This window comes from Callithrix jacchus, chromosome 22 (genome assembly GCF_049354715.1).
Source record: "Callithrix jacchus isolate 240 chromosome 22, calJac240_pri, whole genome shotgun sequence".
Taxonomy (NCBI): domain Eukaryota; kingdom Metazoa; phylum Chordata; class Mammalia; order Primates; family Cebidae; genus Callithrix; species Callithrix jacchus.
Genome location: NC_133523.1, coordinates 45,685,720 through 45,705,184, shown reverse-complemented (window position 1 = coordinate 45,705,184; position 19,465 = coordinate 45,685,720). Strand labels below are relative to the sequence as shown.

At 44.8% G+C, this 19,465-nt stretch overlaps 1 protein-coding gene across 3 annotated transcripts in view; it reads right to left on the bottom strand.

Annotated features, from left to right (window-relative positions):
• Positions 1 to 166: 166 nt before the first annotated feature.
• Positions 167 to 19,465, bottom strand: part of LOC100389414 (uncharacterized) — a 20,462-nt gene continuing 1,163 nt past the window's right edge. The window contains exons 1-5 of one of the 3 annotated variants that reach the window (XM_054249284.2): positions 15,913 to 15,958; positions 10,537 to 10,715; positions 6,765 to 6,891; positions 5,835 to 5,951; positions 167 to 2,742 (exon numbers count right to left, since the gene is read on the bottom strand). In XM_054249284.2, coding sequence (XP_054105259.2) covers positions 1,190 to 2,742; positions 5,835 to 5,951; positions 6,765 to 6,891; positions 10,537 to 10,656 — 1,917 coding nt within the window. In that variant the 5' untranslated portion in view covers positions 10,657 to 10,715; positions 15,913 to 15,958 and the 3' untranslated portion in view covers positions 167 to 1,189. Of the gene's footprint in view, positions 2,743 to 5,834; positions 5,952 to 6,764; positions 6,892 to 10,536; positions 10,716 to 15,912; positions 16,606 to 19,465 lie in introns of those variants that run through there. The other 2 variants (XM_078361224.1, XM_078361225.1) reach the window with 2 other exon arrangements.

The following is a 19,465-nucleotide window of genomic DNA, read 5'->3' as shown; positions in this document are numbered from 1 at the left end:
ACACTGAAGTTAGAGTGGTTAGACACATATCACCACTACATAGCTCACAGTGAATACAAAGAAAACTGCACTGCTAAGTATTTACTGTTAATGGTGCTTTATTGTGCACCATATTCTCCTAAGGAAGGAATAAAACGGTTGGTAGAAATGACGTGATTCATTAATACTTAGGAAAATTTTAACTTTATTAACCAAAACATGAGAACTACGTACATTCTAAATCAACAGTTGGAAATCATGCCAACATTTAAATGTGAATGCTACTCAAGAACATGGCACACTAGTAAATTCTCTAATCTGACATAACCGTTCTCTAGTCCATTTCAAATATGACTACTTCCTTTTTAGAGAGGCAGTTTTGCTCTGTCGCCCAGTCTGGAGTGCAGTGGCGCGATCTCGGCTTACTGCAACTCCGCCTCCTAGGTTCTGGCAATTCTCCTGCCTCAGCCTCCCGAGTAGCTGCGACTACAGGCGCACGCCACCACACCCAGATAATTTTTTGTATTTTGGTAGAGACAGGGTTTACCGTGTTGCCAGGCTGGCCACCATCTCCCCTGCATGATTTCTACAGATATGCCGTATTTCATGGCTAGTTGGTAGAGCACAGCAGCACCATGCCCTTCAGTCAGGAAAAACGTGCTGAATACAACAGTATGATCTGCCATCAGACTGCCATCACAGTTTCATAAGATTCCTGCCGACCTCCATGCTAAATCCAATGAACTGAAAATGTACTGTTGTTCTTCCTTGGGAAACTGTATAGAAATGCTTTTCAGCTAATAAAGTCAACCCTGTCATCCTACTGATTCTTTTCAAGAGACCACAATGACAGGTCTGTAAAAAAGTCACATTAAGTGATTTTAAAGTTAAGAATGAAAGTTGGTCGGGCGCGGTGGCTCACACCTATAATCCCAGCACTTTGGGAGGTCGAGGCGGGTGGATCACGAGGTCAAGAGATCAAGACCATCCTGCTCAACATGGTGAAACGCCGTCTCTACTAAAAATACAAAAATTAGCTGGGCATGGTGGTGTGCGCTTGTAATCCCAGCTACTTGGGAGGCTGAGGCAGGAGAATTGCCTGAACCCAGGAGGCGGAGGTTGAGGTGAGCTGAGATCACACCATTACACTCCAGCCTGAGCAACAAGAGTGAAACTCTGTCTCAAAAACAGAGCTCCTACAATACACATTTCATCTGTAAGGCTTCTCTCCAGTATGAATTCTGTAATGATTTGCAAGGTGTGAATTTCGAGTGAAGTCCTTACCACATTCGTTACATCTGTAGGGTTTCTCTCCAGTATGAATTCTCTCATGTTTTGTTAGGTTAAACTTGTGGCTGAAGACCTTGCCACATTCATTACATTTATAAGGCTTCTCTCCAGTATGAATAAGCCTATGTCGTGCAAGGTGTGAATTTTGACTGAAGGCTTTGCCACATTCACTACATTTATAAGGTTTCTCTCCAGCATGGATTCTGCGATGAGTTGCAAGGCTTGAACGTCGAGCGAAGTCCTTGCCACATTGGTTACATCTATAAGGTTTCTCTCCAGTATGAATGTTCTGATGGTTGCTTAGAAATAACTTACACCTAAAGATCTTGCCACATTCATTACATCTGTAAGGCTTCTCTCCCATATGAACTCTTTGATGTCGTGTAAGGCATGAAAGTCGACCAAATACCTTGCCACAGTCACTGCATTTGTAAGGTTTCTCTGATGTATGTATTATCTGATGTTGTGCAAGGCGTGAATTGTAACTGAAGACTTTGCCACATTCATTACATTTGAAAGGTTGCTCTCCAGTGTGAATTCTAACATGATCTGTTAGACTGAACTTATGCCTGAAGACCTTGCCACATTGTTTACATTCGTAAGGTTTCTCTCCAGTATGGATTGTTTGATGTCTGGTAAGGTGTGCATTTTGGCTGAAGACCCTGCCACAATTATTACATTTGTAAAGTTTCTCTCCAGTGTGAATTACAAGATGAGCAGTAAGGCCTGAAGCCCCTGAAAATGCTTTGCCACATTCATTACATTTGTAAGGTTTCTCTCCACTGTGAATTTTCCGATGTCGTGAAAGGTGTGAATTTCGACTGAAGACCTTGCCACACTCATTACATTTGTACGGTTTCTCTCCAGTATGGATTCTGTGATGATTTGCAAGGTGGGAATTTTGACTGAAGACTTTGCCACACTCATTACATTTGTAAGGTTTCTCTCCAGTATGGATTCTCTGATGTCGTGCAAGGAGTGAAACTCTATTGAAGAGCTTGCCGCATTCAAGACACTGGTAAGGCTTCTCTCCAGTATGAATTCTTTGATGTTGTACAAGGTTTGAACTACTCCTAAAGACCTTGCCACATTCATTACATTTGTAAGGGTTATCTGCAGTATGGATTCCTTGATGGTTAGCAAGTCTTGAAGCCACTCTAAAGACTTTGCCATGCTTATTACGTTCACAAGGTTTTTCCCTCATTTGTGCTTTTTGTTCTTCTGGGAGTAACCGAGACTCATCAAAATCATTTCTATATGTATTTAAAATGTGGGGTTTGACACTAGAATAAATGTTCTGAAGTGGGGAAACTAAGGAATTGTCGTTGATACGTTTTTCAACATGTTTACATCCAGAAATATTCCTTTCAGCTTGAAATAGCCTCAGTACACTCAGATGTAATTGAAAGCTTAATCCAAGTTGCTTTTTAAGAGATCTGTTTCCTGTGTTGCTTCCCAATTTAGAGCTGCTCTCTAAAAAAGAAAGAAAAAAGAGGAACTACAACCCATGACAATGGCATGTTTAACGTCTGACACAGAAACTAGATTCTGTCTCATCTGACTCAGGCATTGGAAAGAATATGAGCATACACTTTGAAACCATGAGATCTCGTGAAAACTCACTCACCATCACGAGAAAAGCACGGGGGAACCATTCCCACGATCTAACACCTCTTACCAGGTCCCTCCCTGACAAGTGGGATTACAATTGAAGATGAGATTTGGGTGGGGACACAGAACCAAACCATATCGATGCTCTCTCCAGCTACACAATGTCAGAATTTCATTTAAGTACATCCAGCAGAACTGACTGCTTGCTTATTAGAAGAGAAAAACCTACATATTCGGTCAAAAAATTTTTCTGCATTTACTGTTGTTAGGTATGAGACCAAACAGAGATTAAACAGTTTGAGTTGTTCTTCTCAGACTTAAGTAACAAATTATGGTGAGTCGGTCGGGCGCAGTGGCTCAAGCCTGTAATCCCAGCACTTTGGGAGGCCGAGGCGGGTGGATCACGAGGTCATGAGATCGAGACCATCCTGGTCAAAATGTGAAACCCCGTCTCTACTAAAGATACAAAAAAAAACTAGCTGGGCATGGTGCCGTGTGCCTGTAATCCCAGCTACTCGGGAGGCTGAGGCAGGAGAATTGCCTGAACCCAGGAGGCGGAGGTTGCGGTGAGCCGAGATCGCGCCATTGCACTCCAGCCTGGGTAAGAAGAGCGAAACTCCCTCTCAAAAAAAAAAAAAAAAATTATGGTGAGTCAATGTGTTGATATTTCTGGACCTAAGATGGTAACAACTTTAAAACAGTGTATTTTTGAGGTATCAAAAATTCATTGCTGGCTGTAGTGCCTCACATTTATAATCTCAGCACTTTGGAAGCCTGAGATGGTGTCTGAAGCCAGTTCAACACCAATATGTTGGCATAACCAATAGTCTCAGGTACAGGGGAGGCTGAGTTGGGAAGATCACTTTTGCCCTGGAAGTCAAGGATGCACTGACCTAAAGCTGCACCACTGCCATCTAGCCTGAGTGGCAGAGTGAAACCCTGTCTCTAAAAAAATTAAACATGGAAATAAATTCCCAATTTATACATTCTAATAAACTTAACTGACAAAAATACTCGTTAATAGTGGATGCTAAATCAAGTAAAGAAATATTTACACTACCCATTTTAAAACTCCTGCACTCTAACCTGGGCAAGACAGTGAGACTCTTGTCTCAAAAAGAAAAAATGTGGTAGCTGGGCGTGGTGGCTCAGGCCTGTAATCCCAGCACTTTGGGAGGCTGAGGCGGGTGGATCACAAGGTAAGGAGTTCGAGACTGGCCGGGCCAATACGGTGAAACCCTGTCTCTACTAAAAATACAAAAAATTAGCCAGGTGTGGTGGCATATGCCTGTAAACTCAGCTACTTGGGAAGCTGAGGCAGGAGAATTGCTTGAGCCTAGGAGGTGGAAGTTGCAGTGAGCCGAGATCGTGCCACTGCACTCCAGCCTGAGTGACAGACTAAGACTCTATCTCAAAAAAAAAAAAATTGGGCCGGGCGCGGTGGCTCAAGCCTGTAATCCCAGCACTTTGGGAGGCCGAGGCGGGTGGATCACGAGGTCAACAGATCGAGACCATCCTGGTCAACATGGTGAAACCCCGTCTCTACTAAAAATTACAAAAAATTAGCTGGGCACGGTGGTGCGTGCCTGTAATCCCAGCTACTCAGGAGGCTGAGGCAGGAGAATTGCCTGAACCCAGGGGGCGGAGGTTGCGGTGAGCCAAGATTGCGCCATTGCACTCCAGCCTGGGTAACAAGAGCGAAACTCCGTCTCAAAAAAAAAAAAAAAAAAAAAATTGTGGATATATATATATACACACACACACACACATATATATATATAGGTATACATATACACATATATATACGTGTGTACATATATATACATATATACATTCCTTTGTATATACGTATATGTATGTGTGTGTGTATATATATATATATAAAATATGGAATACTACTGAACTATAAAAAGGAACGAAATAATGGCATTCACAGTAACCTGGATAGAATTTGAAGATCATTATTCTAAGTGAACTAACTCAAGAATGGAAAACCAAATATTGTATGTTCTCATTCATAACTGGGAGTCAAGCTAGGAGGATGCAAAGGTGTAAAATAATGCACTGGACTTTGGGGTCATGGGAAAAAAGGTGGGAGTAGGGTGTGGGATAAAAGACTACACATTGAACACAGTGTACACTGCTCTGGTGATGGGTGCACCAAAATCTCAGAAATCACCACTAAAGAACTTACCAATGCAACTAATAGCCACTTGTTCCCAAAAACCTAGTAAAATTAATAATAATAACAACAACAATAATAATAATGATAATATGGCCAGGTGCAGTGGCTGATGCTTGTAATCCTAGCACTTTGGGAGGCCAAAGTGGGTGGATCACTTAAGGCCAAAAGTTTGAGACAAGCTTGGTCAACATGGCAAAACTCCATTCTGCTGAAAACACAAAAACAAAGTCCACCAGGCTTGGTGCTGCACACCTGTGATTCCAGCTACTGGGGGGCTGAGGCATGAGAATGGATTCAACCCAAGAGGCAGAGGTTGCAACCAGCCGAGATTGCACCACTGCTCTTTTCTGAGAGAAACTCAAAATAAATAGATAAATAGAATCAATCAATTAATTAATTAAGCTCAGGCGTGATGGCTCATGCCTGTAATCCCAGCACTTTTCGAGGCCAAGGCAGGCAGATCACGAGGTTAGGAGATCGAGATCATCCTGATCAACATGGTTAAACCTCGCCTGTAATAAAAATACAAAAAATTTTCTGGTAAAAATCAAGTGATTCTCTTGCCTCAACCTCTGGAGTAGCTGTGATTACAGGTGGGTGCCTGTAGGCCCAGCTATTCAGGAGGCTGAGGCAGGAGAATCGCTTGAACCTGGGAAGTGGAGGTTGCAGTGAGCCAAGATCGCACCACTGCACTGCAGCCTGATGGCAGAGAGAGACTCTGTCTCAAAATAAATTATGGTGCCCACACTCTACCCATTCAGGGTCTTACCTTTGATGCACTCCCTGCCATCTGGAGTGTTTGCTATCTTCACTTCACTCTGCAGGTTCCAGGGACCTCCACTTTGCTCCAACGTGGAGATAATACTCAGGTCATAAGGACAGATTCCTATTTATAAAAAGAAAGAATAAATGTGTGCTGTGGCATCTGCAAAATCCAAGCACTATGTCTGGGTAGGAGAGAGGATATTATAAATGAATCAAGAATATTTCAGCAATTCGTCCGATGACTGCCTCCTTCTAAAGGCTGAGGAAATACAGGCATCCAGCTCTCTTGCAAGAACTAATGACTCATAAGCATGGGGGTGGATATCTTTTTTTTTTTTTTTTTAGATGGAGTCTCGCTCCGTTGCCCAGGCTAGAGTGCAGTGGCACGATCTCCACTCATTGCAACCTCTGTTTCCTATGTTCAAGCAATTCTTCTACCTCAGCCTCCTGAGTAGCTGGAATTACAGGTGCCCAACACCATGCCCAGCTAGTTTTTGCATTTTTAGTAGAGACAGGGTTTTACCACGTTGGCCAGGCTGGCCTCAAACTCCTGACCTCAGGTGATCTGCCCGCCTTGGCCTCCCAAAGTGCTGGGATTACAGGCATGAGCCACTGCACTGAGCCAAAACTATATATCTAAGTCTGTCATAAGGATTGATGCATACTTAAGCCCTGGTACCACTCAGGAATGAATTATGAAGGAGGCAGAACATCTGAAGACAGCAGCTATTTTAAGTACAGAATGCATTATGGAGCGTGTCGTTTCTGAAAAATACAGCATTATCAAGCATTGTGGAGTTTTCATTTCTAAGTCAACAGGGTTACAACCTCAGTCAAGCAATACATTGACTCCTAAGATACTAAGAGTCACATAAGAAAATGCAAAAAAATACATCAGGGCAGATCCCGACTTCTGGAGGGACATTCTCCTCACCCAGGGAGACCAGGTTCCTGTAGTTCTCCAGCATCACGTCCCTGTACAAAGCCCTCTGAGCAGGCTCCAGGCATTTCCACTCTTCCTGAGAGAATTCTATGGCCACATCCCTGAATGTCAAATGTCCCTAAAATAAAAAACACATTTCACCAACAGGGAATCACACAAAATGAGAAAACAATTCTAGGGAATGACTTGATTGAAGTGAACATTCTGACAAATCAACATGAAGGTATTATTGAGCTGGTTATGTGTTTCTAATTGTGTTTTATTGTATTTCTGCATAAAAACTTATGATTTTGTTTTTTTATGGAGACGGAGTTTTACTGTTGTTACCCAGGCTGGAGTGCAATGGCACGATCTCGGCTCACCGCAACCTCCGCCTCCTGGGTTCAAGCAATTCTCCTGCCTCAGCCTCCCGAGTAGCTGGGACTACAGGTGTGCACCACCATGCCCAGCTAATTTTTCTATTTTTAGTAGAGACGGGGTTTCACCTTATTGACCAGGATGGTCTTGATCTCTTGACCTCATGATCCACCCACCTCAGCCTCCCAAAGTGCTGGGATTATAGGCATGAGCCACGGTGCCCGGCCAAAACTTGCAATTCTCCTGCCTCAGCCTCCTGAGTAGCTGGGACTACAGGCACGCGCCACCATGCCCAGCTAATTTTTTGCATTTTTAGTAGAGATGGGGTTTCACTATGTTGACCAGGATGGTCTCGATCTGTTGACCTCGTGATCCACCTGCCTCGGCCTCCCAAAGTACTGGGATTTCAGGCTTGAGACACTGGGCCGGGCCGTGTCAGATACTATTTTTAATACGGCAAGTGATATTCAGCATCTACCTGAAATATAACTGGGATCTTCAGAGATGACAATGTCTCTAGCGGTTTTGCAAAATGATCAGAATCTGGAAGCTGTGATGCTATAGCAACAGCAATGGCTGAAGCTTCTGTTTCGTTGTTGTTTGTTTTTTGAGATGGAGTCTTGCTCAAACAGGCTGGAGTGCAGTACTGCAGTCTAGACTCACTGTGACCTCCACATCCCGGGTTAAAGTGATTCTCCTGACTAAACCTCTAGGAGTAGTTCGGGATTACAGGTGCACACGTCACCACACCCAGCAAATTTTTGTATTTTTAATACAGATGGCGTTTCACCATGTTGGCCAGGCTAGTCTTAAACTCCTGGCCTCAAGTGATCAGCCTGCCCAAAACTCCCAAAGCGCTGGGATTTCAGGCACGAGCCACTGAGTTCAGCCAGGATGAAACTTTTGAATACTTCCCATGTGACAAGCCGTATTCTAAATGTTTTACATGTACTAACTGCTATAACAACAAAAGCCCATGAAAGAAAAATCTGTTCCCATCCTACTGAGGAGACAACTCTTTCACAGACACACTAAGAAACTTGCCCCAGGTGTGAAGGCTAAACATGGCAGAGTAAGCACCGGATGCCAGGTGTTTCAGCATTAGAATAAAACTTTAAGAATCAGGCCAGGTGCGGTGACTCACACCTGTAATCCCAGCACTTTGGGAGGCCGAGGCAGATGGATTATTTGAGGTCAGGAGTTCAAGACCAGCATGGTCAACATGGTAAAATCCGATCCCTACCAAAAATAAAAAAAAACTAACCAGGCATCGTGGTGGGCACCTGTAATCTCAGGACCTGGGAGGCCGAGGCAGGAGAATCACTTTAACCCAAGGCTGAGGTTGCAATGACCTGAGATGGTGGTACTGCCCTCCAGCCTGGGTGACAGAGCAAGATTCCTTCTCAAAAAAAGTAAAAGACAAAAAGAGATCAAACGATGAAGTATCAAAGCAGCATCAAAAGTAAACTGACAGACAAAGACCTATTTGAGTAAAGTTAAAACAATTTCCAGGATTAAAATCAAAAAACTCGCACAGGTGTCCCCATAAGAGGTTGCTATTCTTAAAATCATAAACTCACTATAACAGTATAGAACAATTTTAAAATCATGAAAATATTTAAGATGTAATTTCAACAATTCAAAAATGTAAAATGTATGTAAACTTATGATGTGCCTTTCATAAAAACCATAGACTCATCTGTGCACTCATGCAAACATGTACACACTTACACAAATACATATATATACACACATATACTCTAGTAAACATATACATGACACCTGACAGAGTTGTCTTTCAGTGCCTTCTTTTTTAAATTATATTTGTCTTTTTGTTTCTTCTATGCCCAGGTTGCAGGGAAGTGGCTTATTCATTGCACAATACAGCCTTGAACTCCTGGCCTCAAATGACACCCTCTCCGACTAGCTAGAATGATAGGTGTGCATGCACCACTGTGCCTGGGTGTCCTTGTTTTTGCTAATGTACATTTCAGCACGTTTGCAAGAATAAAAATGTATAAATTGTGCTCAATTCACTTTATAAACGTTACTGCATATTAAACCAGTGAAAAAAGATCATGTAAAAACATAGAAACTTGAATTCCAATCTCTATTAAACACCCATACTGTTTTAAAAATTGAGATGGGAGCCTCACTATGTTGCCCAGAGTGGTCTCAAACTACTGTGCTCAAAGAATTCTCCAGCCTGAGACTCTGGAGAAAATAGGATTCCAGGACCATGCCACTCCCCCTGGACATAAATATTAGGTTGGTGCAAAAGTGATCACGGTTTTGTCATTACTTTTGCACTAAACAAAACATAATTTTCTCAACCAAATATTTAGGTATTAGGAAAAGTCCAATGGAGATTGAAACATCACAATCAGTAATAAACATCAAATAGATTTCCTCTCATTTAAGGCACAAAAAAAGGGGCAGGCCTGTGAAAAGAGGGCGAGGCTTGGGGGACCAGAGAGACTTGGACCCATCTAGCAGGTGAGAACTTTACGCGGCGCGGGGCGTGTCTAGGGGGTCTGAAGGAGGAAAACTCGGCAATAGGAGCTGTCTACTTGGTCCCGTAATGAAACACCGGGGACCGGACCAGCCTCCGAGCGCTATTAACACTCAGGGAAGGCCGGCGCGGTGTCTCACGCCTGTAATCCCAGCACTTTAAGAGGCCGAGGCGGATGGATGACGAGGTCAAGAAATAGAGAACATCCTGGCCAACATGGCGAAACCCCGTCTCTACTAAAAATACAAAAATTAGCTGGGCATGGTGGCGCGCGCCTGTAGTCCCAGCTACCTGGGAGGCTGAGGCAGGAGAATCGCGTCAACCCGCGAGGCTGAGGTCGCCGTGAGCCGAGATCGCGCCATTGCACTCTAGCCTGGGAGACACAGCGAGACTCCATTTGAAAAAAAAAAAAAAAAAAAAGTGAAGTGACTGCTGGACTCTTAGAATGTCTGAGTTTACTCGGGGAGGAGGAAACCGTGCGGGGATTTCAAGGTCTCTGTGTCCCCGGAAACGCCGGGTATAGAAGCGAGAAGGGAATCGGCATCCCAGATTTTGCTCGTTTGTTTTTTGTTTTGAGACGGAGTTTCGCTCTTGTTACCCAGGCTGGAGTGCAATGGCGCGATCTCGGCTCACGGCAACCTCCGCCTCGTGGGTTCAGGCAATTCTCCTGCCTCAGCCTCCCGAGTAGCTGGGATTACAGGCACGCGCCACCACGCCCAGCTAATTTTTTGTATTTTCAGTAGAGACGGGGTTTCACCATGTTGACAAGGACGGTCTCGATCTGTTAACCTCGTGACCCACCCGCCTCGGCATCCCAAAGTGCTGGGATTACAGGCCTGAGCCACCGCGCCCGGCCCGGCATCCCAGATTTAATCTAAACAAAGGGAAACTCACACGCCGCAGCATAACGATCACTCCACGTAATCCGCTTCCGGGTCTCCAGGAAACTGCGCGCGCAGCCGAGAGGCCAGGTCCGGCGGGATTGGGCGGGGACTGCGCTTCTCTTCGCCTCATTCCCGGCTCCTCGGGTTTGGAGGCGGGACCTGCCTTGGACTCTGGAGCAACTCAGTTTCCTGAAAACAGATCGTGCCCCGGCGGGGAAACTCTGTTGGTGATTAGATCCACAAAAATTTCTGCTATTAAAATTAATTTTAAGGCGGTCGTAGGGGCGCTCGCCTGTGGTCCTAGCTACCCCGGAAGCTGAGGCGGGAGGATCGCTTGAGTCCATCAGTTGGAGGCTGCAGTGAGCCGAGATCCGGGCCAATCCACTCCCGCCTGGGCGGGATCTCAGAAACTTAAAAATAGAACTACCTGCGGGGCGCGGTGGCTCACGCCTGTAATCCCAGCACTTTGGGAGGCCGAGGCGGGTGGATCACGAGGTCAAGAGATCGAGACCATCCTGGTCAACATGGTGAAACCCCGTCTCTACTAAAAATACAAAAAATTAGCTGGGCATGGTGGTGCGTGCCTGTAATCCCAGCTACTCAGGAGGCTGAGGCAGGAGAATTGCCTGAACCCAGGGGGCGGAGGTTGCTGTGAGCCGAGATCGCGCCATGGCACTCCAGTCTGGGTAACGAGAGCGAAACTCCGTCTCAAAAAAAAAAAAAAAAATAGTATCTGCTACCATAGAGGTAACTGTGGGTTAATTTTTTCTATTTCTTTTGTTGTCCACAAAATTAGAAATCTACACTAATTGAAAGAATATCACAAGTTTTGGCCGGGCGCGGTGGCTCACGCCTATAATCCCAGCACTTTGGGAGGCCGAGGCAGGTGGATCACGAGGTTAAGAGATCGAGACTGTCCTTGTCAACATGGTGAAACCCCGTCTCTACTAAAAATACAAAAATTAGCTGGGCATGGTGGTGCGCGCCTATAGTCCCAGCTACTCGGGAGGCCGAGGCAGGAGAATTATTGCTTGAAGCCAGAAGGCGGAGGTTGCGATGAGCCGAGATTCTGCCATTGCACTCCAGTCTGGGTAACAACAGCTAAACTCAGTCTCAAAAAAAAAAAAAAATAGAACTACCACATTAATACAGCAATTCCACCTCTAGGATTTTATCCAGAACTGAGATCAGGATCATAAAAACATATTTGCACTCCTATAATCATTATTCACAATAGCCAAGATGGGTCAGCCACCCGAATGTCTATTAATGGTGGATAACAAAATTATGGTATATACATGGAATGGAATCTTATTCAGCCTTTAAAAAGTAGGAAATTCCCTCAAATATGACAACACGAATAAACCTTGAGCACAACAGGGTAACTGAAATCAACCAGTCACAAAAAGACAAATACTGGTAAACGGAGAAAGGAGCTAAAAAAGAGAGAGAGGGAGAGAGAGAGGGAAATACAACACAATGCCAGTTATATCAATTACGTGTCTAATGAGTTAGACATATAAAAACATAGAGTAGAATGCTGGTTGCCAGAGGATGAAGATGGGCGGGAAAATATTTGCTAGATACAGGATATAAAATTTCGGTTATGCAAGGTGACTAACTTCTGGATATATATCTATGTGTGATACATAACTATGTGCTCTATAAGAATGCCTGTACTGATTAGTATTGAATTGTACACTTAAAAATCTGTTAAGGGCTAGAGGTCATATTTTGGTTTCTGTTTTTTGTTTTGGGACGGAGTTTGGCTCTTGTCACCCTGGGTGGAGTGCAATGGCGCGATCTCGACTCATCGCAACCTCCACCGCCTGGGTTCGGGCAATTCTTCTGCCTCAGCCTCCTGAGTAGCTGGGATTACAGGCATGCGCCACCATGCTCAGCTGATTTTTTGTATTTTTAGTAGAGACGGGGTTTGACCATGTTGACCAGGATGGTCTCGATCTCTTGACCTCGTGATCCACCTGCCTCGGCCTCCCAAAGTGCTGAAATTACAGGCGTGAGCCACCGCACCTGGCCCTTGTATTATTTTCTCAATTAAAAATTACCAGTCAGGTACGATGGCTTACACCTGTAATCCTAGTACTTTGGGAGGCCAAAGCGGACAGATTACCTGAGGTCAGCAGTTCGAGACCAGCCTGGCCAACATAGCAAAACCCCACTGCTAATAAAAATTTAAAAATTAGCCAGGTGTAGTGGCAGGTGTCTGTAATCCCATCTACTCAGGAGGCTGAGACAGGAGAATCACTTGAACCTGGGAGGTGGAAGTTACAGTAAGTGAGATCAGGCTATTACACTCCAGGCCATGTGACAAGAGTGAAATTCTGTCTCAGAAGGAAAAAAATTATCCCAAATGAAGAAATATACAGGAACAGATGGTGACACTAGACAATTTTGTCAGATTTGTAAAGAATTACTTACAGCAATTGTACAGAATTTCTTTCACAATGTAGAAGAGGAGGGAATTTCTCTTATCCACCCATCCATCAAGAGACATTTGGGTTGCTGACCCATCTTGGCTATTGTGAATAATCCCACAATGATTATGGGAGTCCCACTCAACTAATGAGATCAGTATTAGCATGAAACCAAAGCTAAGCAAAGACATTAGCAGAAAAAAAAGTGTCTGAAAATTAAGTGGCACCAAAACTAGACAAACATACTTTCAAGGAAAAAATGGTGACTGAAAGCTAAGTCCCTCATAAATAAAGACGCAGAAATTCTGGGTTGAGACAGGGTTTCGCTCTTGTTACCCAGATTGGAATGCAATGGCGCAATCTCGGCTCACCGCAACCTCCGCCTTCTGGGTTCAGGCAATTCTCCTGCCTCAGCCTCCTGTGTAGCTGGGACTACAGGCACGCACCACTGTGCCCACCTAATTTTTGTATTTTTAGTAGAGACGGGGTTTCACCTTGTTGACCAAGATGGTCTGGATCTCTTGACCTCGTGATCCACCTGTCTCGACCTCCCAAAGTGCTGGGATTATAGGCGTGAGCCACCGCGCCCAGCTAAGATGTAGAAATTCTTAACAAAATATTAGCAATAGAAATCCAACACTTAAACTAGACTTTTGTTTTCCTCCCTTTTTTCTCTTCCTCCCTTTCTCACTCCTCCCCTCTTCTCAAAAAAATTAACTTAGTAGGATAGAAGTATCTATTCTGTTGTTTTCCCATTTTCATCCCTGGTGAGAACAGCAAAGGTGGGAGTAAAATACATTCTCTGCATTTACTGGGTAAAAGAGTGACACAGTGACACTCACACACCCTCTGGCATTGCCTTCGCTTTGGGGGATGGGTGTGTTGAGGGTTCCGGCCCCCAAAATGAAGGCCATGCCAGAGGGCATGCCAGTGTACTTGGGATGGTGTCCATTGTGAGTGAGAGGGAGCTGAGCAGGAGCAGTGACCTGCTTTTCCAATAAGAGACTAAACTCTACAGAAAGAGAAGTTTCTATGCTGCCAAGATCCCTCCACAGAGAAAAGGTCCTGGGGTTAAAGATTTCTCACTTATGGAACGGGCACAGTGGCGTATGCCTGAAATCCCAGCACTTTGGGAGGCCAAGGCGGGCAGATTACGAGGTCAAGAGTTTGAGACCAGCCTGGCCAACATGGTGAAACCCCGTCTACTAAGAACACAAAAATTAACCAGGCATGGTGGCATGTGCCGGTAATCCCAGCTACTCGGGAGGCTGAGGCAGAAGAATTGCTTGAACCCAGGAGGCAGAGGTTGCAGGGAGCCGAGATTGCACCACTGCACTCCAGCCTGGGCAACAGAGCAAGGCTCTGTCTCAAAAAGAAAAAAAAAAGATTTCTCACTTGGCAATGATGTTGGCTTGAATATTATTCACAGATCTAAATCCTTGGGTCTTGGGTGAGGCCACCTGATAGTGCAACTGCAAGAAGTGAAAGTCTGAGGAGAGCAATAGAAAGGAAGGTCAAAGACCTGAGGGGGTGGGGAGGAGAGGCACAAAAAGACCGACCACACAACACAACTAGGGAAGCAGCACAGCAGCTCTGCCTGTCTCGAGAAGACAATATGGAAGGACAGAAGTGTGTGCAGGGTGAGCGTGGATGCTGGGTGGAGAGCCAAGGCTTTGCCTAAGTGTAATCCTGCAGCTCATCCCATTTACTGTCCCAACTGCTGAGCACAGGGGGCACTGGGTGAGGCTGAAAAGAACGTTTTCTTTTACAGTTCCCTGAGCCTCCCTGCCGTAATTAAAGCTGTAACTCTCAAAGTCTGTTCCTAGAAACCAGAGGCCCCTCGTCTCAGAAGAAATAACCATTTTTCACACTTATATTAAACATGTTGTCCCTCAGCTACTCAGCTTCCTTGAGACATACTCCAGAATTAACAGCGAGTCAATTAAAAAAATTAAGAATTATTAAACTAACACTTTTTAAAACAATGAAAATACAAATGCATCCCACAAAAACCTCACGTGATCTGCCTGCCTCGACCTCCCAAACTGCTGGGATTACTGGTGTGAGCCACTGCGCCCAGCCTAATCATTTAAAATTTAATGTTCTGTCCAAACTGGGTTGTGAGAAGAATCAATCAATCAATATATGACGTTTAATCAATATTAACGTGATAAAAAGAAAAAATCGGCCGGGCGCGGTGGCTCACGCCTGTAATCCCAGCACTTTGGGAGGCCGAGGCGGGTGGATCACGAGGTCAAGAAATAGAGAACATCCTGGTCAACAAGGTGAAACCCCGTCTCTACTCAAAATACAGAAATTAGCTGGACACGGTAGCGCGCGCCTGTAGTCCCAGCTACTTGGGAGGCTGAGGCAGGAGAATTGCTTCAACCCAGGAGGCGGAGGTTGCGATGAGCCGAGATCGCGCCATTGCACTTCAGCCTGGGTAACGAGAGCAAAAGTCCGCCTCAAAAAAAAAAAAAAGTGAAGTGACTGCTGGACTCTTAGAATGTCTGAGTTTACTCGGGGAGGAGGAAACCGTGCGGGGATTTCAAGGTCTCTGTGTCCCCGGAAACGCCGGGTATAGAAGCGAGAAGGGAATCGGCATCCCAGATTTTGTTCATTTTTTGTTTTGAGACGGAGTTTCGCTCTTGTTACCCAGACTGGAGTGCAGTGGCGCGATCTCGGCTCACGGCAACCTCCGCCTCCTGGGTTCAGGCAATTCTCCTGCCTCAGCCTCCCGAGTAGCTGGGATTACAGGCACGCGCCACCACGCCCAGCTAATTTTTTGTATTTTCAGTAGAGACGGGGTTTCACCATGTTGACAAGGACGGTCTCGATCTGTTAACCTCGTGACCCACCCGCCTCGGCCTCCCAAAGTGCTGGGATTACAGGCCTGAGCCACCGCGCCCGGCCCGGCATCCCAGATTTAATCTAAACAAAGGGAAACTCACACGCCGCAGCATAACGGTCACTCCACGTAATCCGCTTCCGGGTCTCCAGGAAACTGCGCGCGCAGCCGAGAGGCCAGGTCCGGCGGGATTGGGCGGGGACTGCGCTTCTCTTCGCCTCATTCCCGGCTCCTCGGGTTTGGAGGCGGGACCTGCCTTGGACTCTGCAGCAACTCAGTTTCCTGAAAACAGATCGTGCCCCGGCGGGGAAACTCGGTTGGTGATAAGATCCACAAAAATTTCTGCTATTAAAATTAATTTTAAGGCGGTCGTAGGGGCGCTCGCCTGTGGTCCTAGCTACCCCGGAAGCTGAGGCGGGAGGATCGCTTGAGTCCATCAGTTGGAGGCTGCAGTGAGCCCAGATCCGGGCCAATCCACTCCCGCCTGGGCGGGATCTCAGAAACTTAAAAATAGAACTACCTGCCGGGCGCGGTGGCTCACGCCTGTAATCCAAGCACTTTGGGAGGCCGAGGCGGGTGGATCACGGGGTCAAGAGATCGAGACCATCCTGGTAAACAAGGTGAAACCCCGTCTCTACTAAAAATACAAAAAATTAGCTGGGCATGGTGGTGCGTGCCTGTAATCCCAGCTACTCGGGAGGCTGAGGCAGGAGAATTGCCTGAACCCAGGAGGCGGAGGTTGCGGTGAGCCGAGATCGCGCCATTGCACTCCAGTCTGGGTAACAAGAGCGAACCTCTGTCTCAAAAAAAAGAAAAAAAAACTTAAATGTTTCACATTTGAAAATATTTCAAGAGATTGAGACTATAGCAAGTTACTCTACTGAACACAGTATTAGGCACGTAGCCAGTGAAATAAAGGAAAAAAGACATATAAATATGATACCAGAAAGGAAGATATAATAGAATATCCATTATCGGAATGTATGATAATTATGATAGAATGAATCATGTCCTTCCAACCGATGTCCCTATTTCCATCCACACAGTCTGGGTTAGTTTATGTGCTAAGAGTTTGCAAATGTGATCACTTAAGGATCTTGAGATGAAAGTTCGCCCTGGTTTCTCTAATAAAATGATATGATCACAAGGGTCAGTAGAAAAAGGATACAAGGGCCGGGTACAGTGGCTCACACCTGTAATCTCAGCACTTTGGGAGGCGAAGGCGGTTGAATCCCTGAGGTCAGGGGTTCAAGTCCAGCCGGGCCAACATGGTGAAAATTAGTCTCTTACTAAAAGTACAAAAAATGAACAGGGCCTGGTATTGGGTGCCTGTAATCTCAGTTACTTGGGAGGCTGAGGCTGGAGAATTGCTTGAACCTGGGAGGCGGAGATTTTAGTGTGCCAAGATCGAACCACTGCATTCCAGCCTGGGCAACAAAATGAAACCCCGTCTCTACTAAAAATACAAAAATTAGCTGGGCATGGTGGCGCGTGCCTATAGTCCCAGGTACTCGGGAGGCTGAAGCAGAATTGCTTGAACCCAGGAGGTAAAGGTTGCGGTGCGCCAAGATCGTACCACTGCATTCCAGCCTGGGCAACAAGGGCAAAACTCCATCTCAAAAAAAAAAATACAGTAAAAATGGTTGAAGAAATATGTGTCAGTCTAACAAAACACTTACAGGACTTTTATGTTAAAACTACAAAATCCTGAAAAAAGACCCAATAGACACATATGTAACATCCTGGTATTGGAAGACTCAACAAACAATGTGAAATTACCCTACACTGATACATGGGATTAATATATTTCCTATCAAGGCATTTTGTAGATAACTGACAAGATTATTCAATATTATGAAATGCCAAAAAAAAAGAAAAAAAAAAAAAAACCAAGCAAACAAAAACCCAAAAGCCAGAACATCCAGAAAATCTGAAAATAATAAAGGGCTGGAATCCCTTCACATGATTTGAAGTCTTCAACAGAGTAAAAGTATTTTTTCATATTGATTTTAAACCTAGTCTGTAACTGCCATTGTCTTATGGGACACTCATGTCACAAATTCTTTGAGACGGTGTCACTCTGTCCCCCAGGCTGGAGTGCAGTCGCACAATCACAGCTCACTGACTGCAGCCTGGACCTCCTGGGATCAAGTGATCCTCCCACGTCAGCCTCCCAAGTACCTGGGACTACAGGGTCATGCCACCATGCTGTCTTGTGTCACAAAATTTTGTCTCCAATCAACATCCTCATTTATTTGTCCTGTAACGTTTTCACGAGAGCAACAGAGAAGAAATGTTTCTTTTTTCTTGTTTTTTTGAGACAGAGTTTCGCTCGTTACCCAGGCTGGAGTGCAATGGCACGATCTAGGCTCACCGCAACCTCCACCTCCTGGGTTCAAGCAATTCTCCTGCCTCAGCCTCCTGAGTAGCTGGGATTACAGGCACGCGCCACCATGCCCAGCTAGTTTTTGTATTTTTAGTAGAGACAGGGTTGCATTTTGTTGACCAGGATGGTCTCGATCTCTTGACCTCGTGATCCACCCCCTCGGCCTCCCAAAGTGCTAGGATTATAGGCGTGAGCCACCGCGCCCGGTAGAAATGTAGTAAACATTGAATTTGGATGCAACATATGAAAAAATGTAAAAATATATATACACACAAAAAATATAATTTTACTACAATTTAAAGTGAAGCATGGAATACATTGCATAATCCCATAATCTGAAAATGACCTATCCATAGCTTTTGGAAAAATGCTGTTGTAAAATTGTATTTATTGTATAATATAGATGACAAATTGTCATTTATTAGGTAATACATTACAAAATTATGTCATATTTATTCTATAATTAGGTATTATAAAATTATATGATATTTATTATAAACACTTCCACAGAATGATTTTCATTGAACTACTGTTAAAAAAAAACCTTAGGTAATTTTACTAAACTCTATTTCACAAGCATTTCAACAGTGATATTGTGCAATGAGACCTCTATCTGCATCCATAAAAGGAATAGAGTAAGGTGTTACCATGAAGAGAACTGGGGTCTTTCCTAACCACGCTGGCAGGAGTTTCGAGAGGAAATACTCAGTGTTGCACTAGAGTTGCCTGCGTTATGTCTGAACACTCACACCGTGTACACCTCTCACTCCCTCTTCCTACTATGTGGATCTGGTCAAATCATAATGAAGCCCCAGTGCCCACTCCTCTGGAACCAACTGGAATTTCAAACAAGTGGGCACACCCCTAAGCCAGTCACCTATCTCACTTCCCTGAAGCCACTTTTGGACCAGGTGGAAAAGTATACCCTGCTTTTGCCAAAAAGCCTCATTATTAACGAACACTCTCAGACCACGTCAGTGTATGGTGTCATCATTCTCAATATCCACGCCAACCCTCAGGGAGACTTACACAAGTTCCAGAAGAGTGGTCAGAAGTTCAAATCACCAAAACACTTGTGAGGGCTACTGTATGAAGTTTCTAGTGAACATATCACCAAAACACTCGCGAGGGTGACCGTATGAAGTTTCTAGTTAATGTATCACCAAAACATGTGAGAGGGTGACTGTAGGAAGTTTCTAGTTAACGTATCACCAAAACACGTGAGAGGGTGACTATACGAAGTTTCTAGTTAATTCACCCAAACAAAATT